At 49.0% G+C, this 12,535-nt stretch overlaps 1 protein-coding gene across 1 annotated transcript in view; it reads right to left on the bottom strand.

The window, feature by feature from the left end:
- TM6SF2 (transmembrane 6 superfamily member 2) overlaps positions 1–9,530 on the bottom strand; it is a 61,442-nt gene extending 51,912 nt beyond the window's left edge. The window contains exon 1 of the mRNA XM_069217380.1: positions 9,050–9,530. Coding sequence (XP_069073481.1) covers positions 9,050–9,147 — 98 coding nt within the window. The 5' untranslated portion in view covers positions 9,148–9,530. The remainder of the gene's footprint in view (positions 1–9,049) is intronic.
- Positions 9,531–12,535: the final 3,005 nt, after the last annotated feature.

Genomic DNA, 12,535 nt, shown 5'->3' with positions numbered 1-12,535 from the left:
CAGTTTGGGACATTATTTTTTGAGAAACAAAAGTTTGTTGAAAGGACACCTGAAACGTGGTGGCCGCTCACCAAACGTTCATGCCTTCAGAGGAGCTGCCTTGGTGGCGGCCCTTTTAAAGGCACAGAGCTCTCTACAGGACCGGCGGCGATCTCCTAATATGGCAGGTGGTAGCTCATCCAGGTTTAACCTCCACCACCGAAGTGGAGCACGGCCCGCCAAAGTCCAATAGGACCCATGGCTCTGACCAGACCTTGAGCTTCTATTGTGTGATCACTGTTTGCAACTCAATCCCAGTTTCAACTCTCTTACTACCTCCTGCCACGACCAGATGTCCTTAGAGAGTCACATGAGTAACTTGCCACTGTTACTAGAGTGAAGATGTACCCTAGGCCCTGGGACACTGCTGGTGAACAACAACGCCCACCATGCACACTCACAAACAATTGCCCCAAGACCTCGAACTTAAGGCCTCACATATGCAGTGAAAAAGCCCAGTTTGTGGCTGGGGACCATCAGATTCACAGTAAAGTCTGGGATGTCTTCTTGCCCCACGACAAGTGAGTTTGTTTGCTTTAATGCTCTCCTCCAATGGAAAAAATGAACTCCAAGTGCCAGAATGCAAGGGACACGTGATTGAACCACTGACCCCTCACATGAAGGATAGAAAAAAAAAAACGTGATGGACGTCATGCTTAAATGAATCTCACCACCGGCAGTCTCTCAGGGTAGTATCCCAATCCATCATTATTTTGCTCACCATGCCACCTCAGTTTGGACCCAGCCATGTGCAAATCAGTCTTGACTCTGTTCCTTGTGGGAACAGTCCAGACCAAGCTGCCAGGCCAGGGCCTCCCTGAACATAAACACAAGCAACCCAGAACTGGTTTCACACTGATTAGGGCTCAGTCAGGGTGGTTTCCTGAGGCCTCAGGAAATGACCAGGTTCTGACCCAAAGAACAGCACATTGTCACTCTCATAATAAAAAGCTAGGGCAATTCTCAGAGGAATGACAAAAGCATGAAATGCACCCACAAGATTTTCTGTACTCGCTTAAATTGAAGTAACAATTAATGACCATTACTCCAGCATTTGACCATGGCTGTGTGGCGCACCCCTGGCCCCTTCCTTTCCATGTCTGGCAAGGTTTTACTTTCCATACCTCTCTGGCCTGCAAGATGTAGAGAAAAACAAGTGCATTGATGCAGAACTTAGTCCCTCTTGCCATAGTCACTTAAAGTGACCTGGTTCACTACTCCTGATGCTGTTGTTAGAAGTCTCCATGTCATACTGGGGGGGAGGGGAGGGTAAGGTGGGCAAGGCCACCAAAGGCAACCGGCCCAAGGACCTACGCTGTCCACGCATGTATCACATACTGTGCAATGGCATGCGGAACCTACTAGCAGCGGCTCGCGGGAGGGTGCAATGGCATGCGGAACCTACTAGCAGCGGCTCGCGGGAGGGAAAAGGGCAGCGCAGAGCGTGGCAGGCGGGAGGAGGGTGGACGACAAAAAGTCAAATACATAATAATTAGTGAAAACAAAATAATAATAACTTATCTGTAGGAAAGTACCCTCTTTTTGCCATGGTTGCCCTCACTTTCTGCATGATGTCAGTAGTGTGTTTGGACTGTGTTCACTGGGATCCTGCTAACCAGGACCCCAGTGACTGTGCTCTCTCCCTCTACATTTGGTTGTTCCTTACTTAGTGCACCCCACAGTTGGCATACTGGTGCCCCCATGTAAGTCCCTAGGATATGGTACCTAGGTACCCAGGGCATTGGGGCACCAGGGGTTCCTTATGGGCTGCAGCATGTATTATGCCACCCATGGGAGCCCATGCAAAATGGGTCTGCAGGCCTGCCATTGCAACCTGGGTGAAAAGGTGCATGCACCCTTTCACTACAGGTCACTGTAAGTCACCCCTGTGGCAGGCCCTTCTAGCCCAGAGGGCAGGCTGCAAGTACCTGTGTGTGAGGGCACCCCTGCATGAGCAGAGGTGCACCTACAAACTCCAGCTCCATTTTCTGGGACTTCATAAGTGCGAGAAAGCCATTTTACCCGTCTACTGGACACAGGTCACTCTGTGTCCAGCTACATAATGGTAACTATGAACCTCGGCATGTTTGGTTTAAAACATGTTGGAATCATACCCAAATACTGTTGCCAGTAATGGTTGTATGATTCCCTGCACTCTGGGGGCTCCTTAGAGGACCCACAGCTTTGCTTCTTCCAGTTTGCAGGGTTTTCCCTGGAGGCCCGTGCTGCTGCCATCCTACAGACAGGTTTCTGCCCTCCTGCTGCCTGACCAGCTCAAGTCCAGGAAGGGAGAATAAAGTATTTCCTTTGTGAGTGGGAGGCAACACCGTCTCGCTTTGGAAATAGGTGTTACATGGCTTGGAAGGGGTAGCCTCCCCAAGCCACCGTGCTTTGAAGGGCACATTTGGTGCCCTCCTTGCATAAACCGGTTTGCACCAGTCCAGGGAACTCCGGTCCCTGGACTGGTGTGAAACTGGACAATGGAAAGGGGAGTGACCACTCACCTGTCCATCACCACCCCCGGGGTGGTGCCCAGAGCTCCTCCAGACGGCCACTTGAATCTGCCATCTTGCATCCAAGGTGGGCAAAGGCCTCTGGGAGCATATGAGTGGCCAGGTGACGTCACAACCATCTCCTGATAGGTGGTCAACCTGCTAGGTGACCAATCCCCCTTTTAGGGCTATTTAGGGTCTCCCTCTAGGGTGGGTCCTCAGAACTGACATGCAAGATTCCAGGAGAACTCCTCTGCATTGTTTACTTCAGCTTCTGGCCACAGAGATTGCAACTGGACCCTCCAGGAACCGATATTCTGCAACTCCAGCGACGACTCCGCTTTGCGGCATTGTTTCTCCCGCTCCTTCCAGCAATGCAACATTTCCCTGGCTGTGCATCCTCTGAAGGTGACAAGTCTTCAGCCTGCACAAGAAGCAAGACGGAATTTCATTTGGAGTGACTGAGTCATCACTGCAGGCACAGGTGTCCAGCCTGCCCTGCGTCCAATCCTAACGCTGCTTTTATGCTTCTGGCAGCATGAAAGCAGCGTTAGGATTGGATCGAACGCCCAGCCAGAGCACTGCGAAGGAGAGTGAGTCTCTGCCTGCTGTCTCCAATCCATCAACACAGTGCTGGGTTTGAGAGAGCCTAGTGTGCATGTGTGTTTGGCCAGCCCGAGACAGCTGGCCAAACATACATGCGTTCTGAGGGGAGTGCACTTCCCCCTCAGTCCCGGTCATCGCCCGTGGCTCTGCCCCTTTTACAAGAAAATGATAATAAACGTAGCAGTATTATCATTTTCTTGTAAATGTTTTGCTGCTGCTGGCGGGGCCGACACTCCTCTGCCGTAGCAGAGGAGCCTCCCCTTGGACCTATGGTGTCTATGCATGTATCACATGCTGTGCAATGGCGTGCACTACCTACGCTGTCAACGCATGTATCACACACTGTGCACTGCATGCAGCCAATGCATGTATTACATACTGTGTGATGGCACCCAGGACCTACGCTGTCCACGCATGTAATACATACTGTGCAACGGCTTGCAGGACCTACGTTGTCTGAACACATATCACACACTGTGCAATGGCATGCAGGACCTACGTTGTCGGAACACATATCACACACTGTGCAATGGCATGCAGGACCTACGTTGTCTGCACATGTATCACACACTGTGCAATGGCCTGGAAAACCTACTTTGTCAATGCATGTATCACACACTGTACAATGGCATGGACCTATGCTGTCCACGCATGTACCATATACTGTGCAATGGCATACAAGACCTACAGTGTCAACGCATGTATCACACACCATGCAATGCATGCAGCACCTATGTTGCCAACACATGTATCACACACTGTGCAGTGTCATGCAGGACCTATGCAGGTCACATATGTATTCCATGCTGTGCAATGGCATGCAAGACCTACCCTGTCAACACGTGTATCACATACTGTGCAATGGCATGCAGCACCTACGTGGTCCACGCATGTATTGCATACTGTACAATGGCCTGGAGGACCTACTCTGTCAACTCATGTGTCACATACTATGCAATAGCATGCAGGACCAACGTTGTCAAAGCATGTATCATATACTGTAAAATGGCATGCAGAACCTACACTGTGAACTCCTGTATCACACACAGTGCAATGGCATTCAGGACCTATGTTGTCAATGCATGTATCACATATTGTGCAATGGCATGCAGTCAATGCTTGTATTGCATATGGTGCAACAGCATGCAGGACCTACACGATCAACACATGTATCATACAATATGCAATGGCATGCACTACCTAATCTGTCCACTCATGTATCACATACTGCGCAATGGAATGCAGGAATTACACTGTCAATGCATGCATCACATACTGTGCAATGGCACTCAAGACCTACACTGTCATTGCATGTATCACATACTGTGCAAACGCATGCAGAACCTGTGGTGTCAACATGTACCACATACTCTGCAAAGGCATGCAGGTCCTACGCTGCCAAAGCGTGTAATACATACTGTGCAATGCCATGCAGGACCTACTCTGTCAACGCATGTATCACATTCTGTGCAACGGCATAGAGGACACTTGCGGTCAACACAAATAGCACAGTGTGCAGTGGCAGGTAGGACAAGGCTGTCATTGCATGTATCACACACTGTGCAATGGCATGCAGGCTCTGTGCTGCAAACACAGGTATAACATACTGTGCAATGGCATGCAGGATCTGTTCTGGCAATACATGTATCACTCTGTGCAATGGCATGCAGGATCTGTACTGTCAATGCATATAACACACATACTGAGCAATGGCATGCAGACCCTACGCTGTGATTGCATGTATCACACATTGTGCCATGCATACAAGACCTACGTTGTGAAAGCATGTTTCACACAACGTGCAGTGGCTATTAAGAACTAAGCAGCCAATTCATGTATCACATATGGTGCAATGGCATGCAGGATCGGTTCTGTCAATGCATGTACCACACTGTGCAATGGCAAGCAGGATCTGTGCTGCCAACGCATGTATCACATACTGTGCAATGGCAAACAAAAGCTAAGCTGTCAATGCATGCATCACAGCTGTGCAATGGCAAACAGGACCTACGCAGTCAATGCATGTATCACTCATGGTTCAATGGTATGCAGGACCTACGCAGTCAATGCATGTATCACACACTGTGCAATGGCATGCAGAACCTATGTTGCGATCGCATGCGTCACACACTGAGCAATGCATGCACAACCTATGCTGTCAACGTAGGTCTCACACACTGTGCAATGGCATGCAGAATCTGTGCTGTCAATGCATGTATCACACACTGTGCAATGGCATGGAAAACCTACACTGTCAAGGCATGGATCACAGACTGTGCAATGGCATGCAGAACCTTTGCTGTCAATGCATGTATCATACACTATAAAACGGCATGCAGGACCTACAATGTCAATGCATGCACCACATACTCTGCAATGGCAAGGAACCTACGCTGTCAATGCATGTATCATACACTGTGCAGTGGCAAATAGGAACTACGCAGTCAATGCATGTATCACATATGGTGCAATGGCATGCAGGACCTATGCTGTCAATGCATGTGTCACACACTGTGCCATGGCATGCAGGACCTACGCAGTCAATGCATGTGTCACACACTGTGCCATGGCACGCAGGACCTAGGCTGTCAATGCACGTGTCACACACTGTGCCATAGCATGCAGGACTACGCTGTCAATGCATGTGTGAGATACTTGCCATGGGATGCAGGACTACGCCGTAAATGCATGTGTCACGCTCTGTGCCATGGCATGCAGGACTACGCTATCAATGCTTGTGTCACACGCTGTGCCATGGCATGTAGGACCTCTGCTGTCAACCCATAGAACACATATTATCCAGTAGCATGCAGGATCTATGCTGTCAACGCCTCTATTGCACTCTGTGCAATGGCATGCAGGACCTACGCTGTCAATGCATATGTTACACTCTGTGCAATGACATGCAGGACTACGCCGTCAATGCATGTGTCACACTCTGTGCCATGGCATGCAGGACCTCTGCTGTCAACCCATATAACACATTATCCAGTAGCATGCAGGATCTGTGCTGTCAATGCATGTGTCACACACTGTGCCATGGCATGCAGGACCTATGCTGTCAATGCATGTGTCACACACTGTGCCATGGTATGCAGGACCTCTGCTGTCAACCCATATAACGCATATTATCCAGTAGCATGCAGGATCTGTGCTGTCAACACATGTATCAAATACTGTAAAAGGCATGCAGAACCTACACTGTGAACTCATGTATCACACACTGTGCAATGGCAAACAGAAGCCACACTGTCAATGCATGCATCACATGCTGTGCAATGACAAGCTCGACTTATGCTGTCAATGATCATATCACACACTTCCAGTGGCCAGGGCCTACACAGTCAATGCATGTATCACTTATGGTGCCATGGCATGCAGGATCTGTCCTGTCAACGCAGGTACCACATACCATGCAATAGCAACTAGGAACTACGCAGTGAATGCATGTATCACATATGGTGCAATAGCACGCAGGACCTACACTGTCAACGTATGAGTCACATACTGTGCAATGGCATGCAGTTCCGTGTGGTCAACGCATGCATCACATATTGTGAAATGGTATGCAGGATTTGTGCTGTCAATGCATGTATCACAATTTGTACAATGGCATGCAGGACTATGCGGTCAACATATGTATCACATACAGTACAATAGCATGCAGAAACTACGCTGTCAATGCCTCTATCACACTCTGTGCAATGGCATGCAGGACCTAAGTTGTCAATGCATGTGTCACACACTGTGCCATGGCACGCAGGACCTACGCTGTCAATGCATGTGTCACACACTGTGCCATGGCATGCAGGACCTCTGCTGTAAACACATTTAATCCAGTGGCATGCAGGTTTTGTGCTGTCAAGGTTTGTATCACAGTGCTCAGGGCCAAATACTGAATGACCACCCGAGTCAATGCCTCACGCTTCCACACACTGAGGATGCGGAATAAGATTTTCAAATGACTGCCAACCAGTACCCGAAAACCTATCATGCATGCCCTGGTGACAAGCGAGCTGGACCACGAGAACAGCCTTTATGCCAGAACCCACAAAAACCTAACAAGAAATATGCAAACTATTCAGCACGTCACACTCACCCTCCCGCGCTGCAATCACATCACACCACACCTTAAGGAGATCCACCGGCTCCCCAAACACAAACGAGCACATTTCAAGCTCCTCACCCATACTTTCAAGGCACTACATAACACTGGCCCAGCATACCTCAACAATCACATCCGCTTTCACAAACCTTCCGGATAACTCTGCTCGATTAAACAAATCCCACAAACATCAAAACTAGATCTGGCGGTCAAGCCTTTTCCTGCATGGACTACTAAATCGTGGCACAATCTCACTTCCTGAATTCAGGGCCAGACTGGCCATAGCGGGCTCAGGACGTTTCACCAGGAGGTTGTAAGGGTGGGGCCAGTTTTGCAGCAGTGGTGGCCGGTTTTATTAGTGAGGGAGGGTTTGCACAGGTGCTGCCATATTGGGCCCAAGCAACAAAAACAGCAGTGCTTCACTCTTGCACCTTGACCCCTTAACGCCTCCCCCCGCAGGGGCTGTCTGAAGGGTGCAAGGGCTGCTTTGTGTTCCCAGTCAGTCTCTGCCCGACTTCCACTAGAAGCTGTAGAGCTGGTTCTTCTAGTAGTCCCAATAGGCCCTAGATGTGCCTAGACTCACACCTGCTCAGCACCGGGATACCTTCCCGTGTGAAAGTGCGCTCTAAAAGTGTTTGTAACATAACATGCATGATCTACGCAGTCAAACCATGCAACACATACTATGCAACGGCAGACAGGGCCTGCGCTACCAAATCATTACAGAAGCCAGATTATTGTAGCAAGGCGCTATATAAACCTCGTAGTCAGGGTCATAGCTTCAAGGGGCATTACATCTCCCTAATAAATGTATTTTCTGATAAATAGTTGGGTACAGGAGCTTTTAGTTGGTGATGGGGAGGTGTCTGTGGGATTTCACCAGGAATTTTCACATGCACACAGACAAAAACACACACCGAGTTTTGAAAGTTCTGAAAAATGTTACCTATTTAACAAAATACTGTGTTTTCTCTCATTTAGCACTCCCACCAATCCGCATTCCTCTTCCTTGCCACTGCCCTTTAGGCTCCTCACATGCACCTGCTTTTTGTATAATCAGGGCCCCTGGAATTATGGGATTGTGCAGATGCGGCGATTTTCGCAGAATTATAGATTTGGAATGTTTGCCACATAACCCACCATCTGCTCCATAATCTGCAGATTTTAACAACAACAAAAAATGTTTGCTCCTAGCTACAACCCTTCGAAGGTTAGTAAAAACACAGCAGCACACCCTGTTGCACAGAGGAAGGCCCTTTGCAAAGTTTGACAGGTCACCTTTCTGTTGCTTGTTGCTATATTTGGGTGTGAAACTGTTACTAAGGAGGTGAAAACAATGCCCAGACAGTGTTAACAAGTTTAATAAAAATGCCAAAATAATTCAAGTAATACTATCACAAAATGTGCTGCATTACGCAACATAATTTGCCTTTCTTGCCGCATAATTTACTCAACCCTGCCGCATAATTGCAGTGGCCGAGCATATAATGTATTTTAACATTATATGCCAGCCTGTTTGTTTGAAAATCTGAAGGACAACCCGAGTCTGTGCATCAGTCTTTGGGACATGCTGTCATAGCTATAGAGCGAGCCCACCATCAGTCAGTGCGGGGCGGCTGCAGTCAACAGAATTTTGCATTCTGGGAACTGTAGTCTGGATTTTACCATTGGAAGCGTGTAACGCAAGTCAGAGAAGCGCTATAGTCTCCGTAGCCAGGACTGACTGAAGGGGCTACACGAGATGGAGACAGTTGGTAGCCGCGGCAACTGCTGTGCATCCTGCGCCGGCTCGAGGCGCTATACTTACTCGGAGAGCGACACCATGCTGTTGACCCCGTAGCAGATCGGGAAGGCAGTGAGGGAGAGGAGGAAGACCCCTGTTGGCAGCGGACCAGAGGGCGCCATCGCTGGTGCGCCTCGAAGCCTCCACCAAGCGGCTTGAATCTCAGACGGTGAAGAGCGCCTCCTCCGCTAGACTTTTGAACAGGATATTTCGACGAATACTATCCGCTCCAGGGACCTGGAGGGGCAGGTTCGCCCAGTTTTGTCTCAAGTAAATGGATAAATTCCTTTTTAGATGACGTAGTCCCGGGAAACTCTTTTAAAAGTTTAAAAGTTCCAGCCGGGGGTCGGTCCGTCCATTCTGCCCCCGCCTCGTACAAACCCGGCTCTGCCTGGCAATGCAAAGGTCGCCGAGGGCCATGTGTCGACACCCGGGCACCTGATAGCGGGCACCTGATAGCAGGCACTCACCTTTTAAAGGGACAGGCTGCGAGCCTCCGCAGGAGACACGGCAGCGGGCTCCAGCGCCCTGTTTATGATGCAGGCACACGATACTACAAGTACCAGAAGGCACTGCAAAAATACCCAGCTCTGGTGACCTCCTCACACTCGACATGGGCATCCGGTCTGTCCAGAGGACAGCACTAGTATTTCTCAGCACGGCAGTGACGGTTTATTAGAACAGCAGGGCTCCCAACTTCAGGTTAGAGCAGCTCATCCAGTGCAGGACTTGGCTTGCATTCTGGGACATGTAGTTCTATAAGTCTCGTGAAAACTTGGAGCTCGAGATGGACTGTTCAAATGAGCAACAGCGTCAGTACTGGTTGGCATTAGGTGGACTTCTGTCTAAAGTGGCATAGTTGTCAAAAACAATGGCTTGGAATTAGAGCTCTGCGAAATTTGTAGAATTATACTTTGACGTGAAATGCATCCTCACATCAATGTTGGTGCCATGATGCATTTACACAAAAGCACCGTGAACAACAGCCATTCGCCTTCTGCTAGTTGCCATGTGTGCATTGTGCATTTTTGCTGGAAATCGCACCATTGACTGTAAATTTTTACTGCAAATGGCGCTTTGTTACGCAAAGTTGTGTAACAGCATCATTTTTGTGTAACAAGATGAAAACAACGTGCCAGAAATGAGGCTGCCGTGATTTAATTTTCACCCTGGCCTAGCTGGAATACTCCCCCAAGTAATTTCCAGTTGTCAGAGAATTTCCAAGCATTCCTCCCATCACCTTTTGGGTGTCTGACTGCCAGTGGTCTGCCTCGAAGCCTGAGAACAGCCACCTTTCCATGTGTACAAAGTTTTGTCAATTCTCAAAAGTAATACATTTGCATCCATTCAATAAATACTTCTATGAGTGTAGAATTACTACTCTTTTGATAAAACTTTCATAATATATGTTCCCAATCGAACAATGAAGAAATTAAAACCTCTCAGTAAAATGAAAACAGGAACAACGAAGAGACATAGCAGACCCCAACAAGGTCCCCCAGACCCAACTGCCAAGAATGCATTTATTTGGAAGTGCCACACCCCAACCCCTCCTCCCATCCCCCCTGAAGATACATCCCTGGCACCGACACTGTGGTCAACAAGGTTGCTGGGCTGTCTGACATTTTAATGCATTCTGGGTGTTGTAGTCCACGTTTGCTTCCACTGGACTGATGCACCCTACAGGATTGATTCATAGGTTAAAATCCCGCAAAATGGAGATGTTGAGAAGCTGGTGCCCCTACAAGAGCTGTAGGGCTTGGTACATGCAGATCGCTTGGGTGCCTGTGAGGAGGGCGTGATTGTCCGAGAGTGAATGATGCTTCTGCGGGGCAGGGAGCTTGAAAAGTGTGTGTGTGCCCTGCAAGCTGCTGAGAGACGGATGAAAAAGAAGTACAAGTTACTTGCATTCAGTAACGAAATATCTGGTAGAGACATGTTCTAGTTGCAGATTCCTTACCTTAGAATTTCCCCCAAGCGTCAGACTGGATCTGGAGATTTTTCTTCAAGCAATACCCTTGCGCGACGGTAGGTGGCGTCGGTTGACTCCGCCGGCGTCGTATGCGTCGTGGTCGCCGTGATGATGTCGGGAGTAGTACATAGACGCCGCCCTCGCGCAGTGACGTCAGTTTCTTTTAACGACTTTCCACGCCAGATTGCAGAGCCGCTAAGAACACTGAGATTGGTGCGCCAGAGCTAAGGACCTGAAAGGGGGGAATCCCTGTCCCTAGAAATCAGTTCGCAAGCGGGGAGGATGGGTGGGCGTAAGGAATCTGCAACTACAATATGTCTCTACCAGGTATTCAGTACCAAAGGTAAGTAACTTGTACATCTGATAGAGACTTCTAGTTGCAGATTCCTTACCTTAGAATAGATACCCAAGCAATGCCATCCTCGGTGGTGGGCTGAGGACCAAGATCATACTAGAAAGTCCTGCAGGACTGAACGACCAAAGTAGCCGTCTCAACGGACCTTACTCTCCAGGCAGTACTGCTTAGCAAATGTGTGCAGGGATGTCCATGTAGCTGCCTCACAGATATCCAGGACAGGAACTCTGCGTGCTAACGCAGTGGATGTAGCAGTGGCTCTGGTAGAATGAGCCTGCAAGCCGTCAGAAGGTTGCTTTTTTGCCAAAGCGTAGCAGATTTTGATGCAAAGAAGCACCCATCAAGAGATGGTACGCTTCTGCACCGCCTTCCCTTTCTTCGCACCCACATAGCCAACGAAGAGCCGATCGTCCACCCGGAAGTCTTTAGTACGATTGAGATAGAACGGCAACGCTCTTTTTGGGTCCAGAAGGTGGAGTCTCTCCTCCTCGTGGGAAGGATGTGGGGGTGCGTAGAAGGTAGGCAAAGTGATGGACTGGCCTACATGAAATGGTGTAACCACCTTAGGAAGGAAGGAAGCCCTAGTGCGTAACACCACTTTGTCAGGGTGCACAGACAAGTATGGAGGCTTTGAAGAAAGGGCCTGAAGCTCACTCACCCTGCGAGCAGAGGTGATAGCGATGAGAAAGACAGTTTTGAATGTAAGGAGCCGTAAGGGACAATTATGTATTGGCTCAAAGGGGGTACACATCAAGTAAGTAAGTAAGTACAAGATTAAGATCCCACTGAGGCATGATGAAGGGAGTGGGAGGAAATAAGTGGGTGAGCCCCTTCAAGAACCTACTCACAAGAGGAGATATAAAGAGTGAGGGCTGGTCAGGAAGCCTAAGAAAGGCGGAAATGGCAGACAGATACCCCTTAAGGGTGCCCAAAGCAGAGCCCTGCTGGGATAAAGAAAGAACGAACAGAAGAACCTCTGAAAGAGGGGAAGAAAGGAGGTCAACAGATTTGTTGGTGCACCATGCCACAAATTTATTCCAACGACAGGTGAATACAGTTTTAGTCAATGGGTGCCTGGCTGCCAAGATAACATTGCAGACTTCGGGTGGAAGGGCAAATGCCGTCAACTGTTGCCGCTCAATCTCCACGCATGAAGGCGGAGGTTGGACAGGTTCGGGTGGAG

Source organism: Pleurodeles waltl, chromosome 12 (assembly GCF_031143425.1).
Source record: "Pleurodeles waltl isolate 20211129_DDA chromosome 12, aPleWal1.hap1.20221129, whole genome shotgun sequence".
Taxonomy (NCBI): Eukaryota; Metazoa; Chordata; class Amphibia; order Caudata; family Salamandridae; genus Pleurodeles; species Pleurodeles waltl.
Note: the sequence above shows the minus strand (reverse complement) of the source record. Positions and strands in the feature narration are given on the sequence as shown.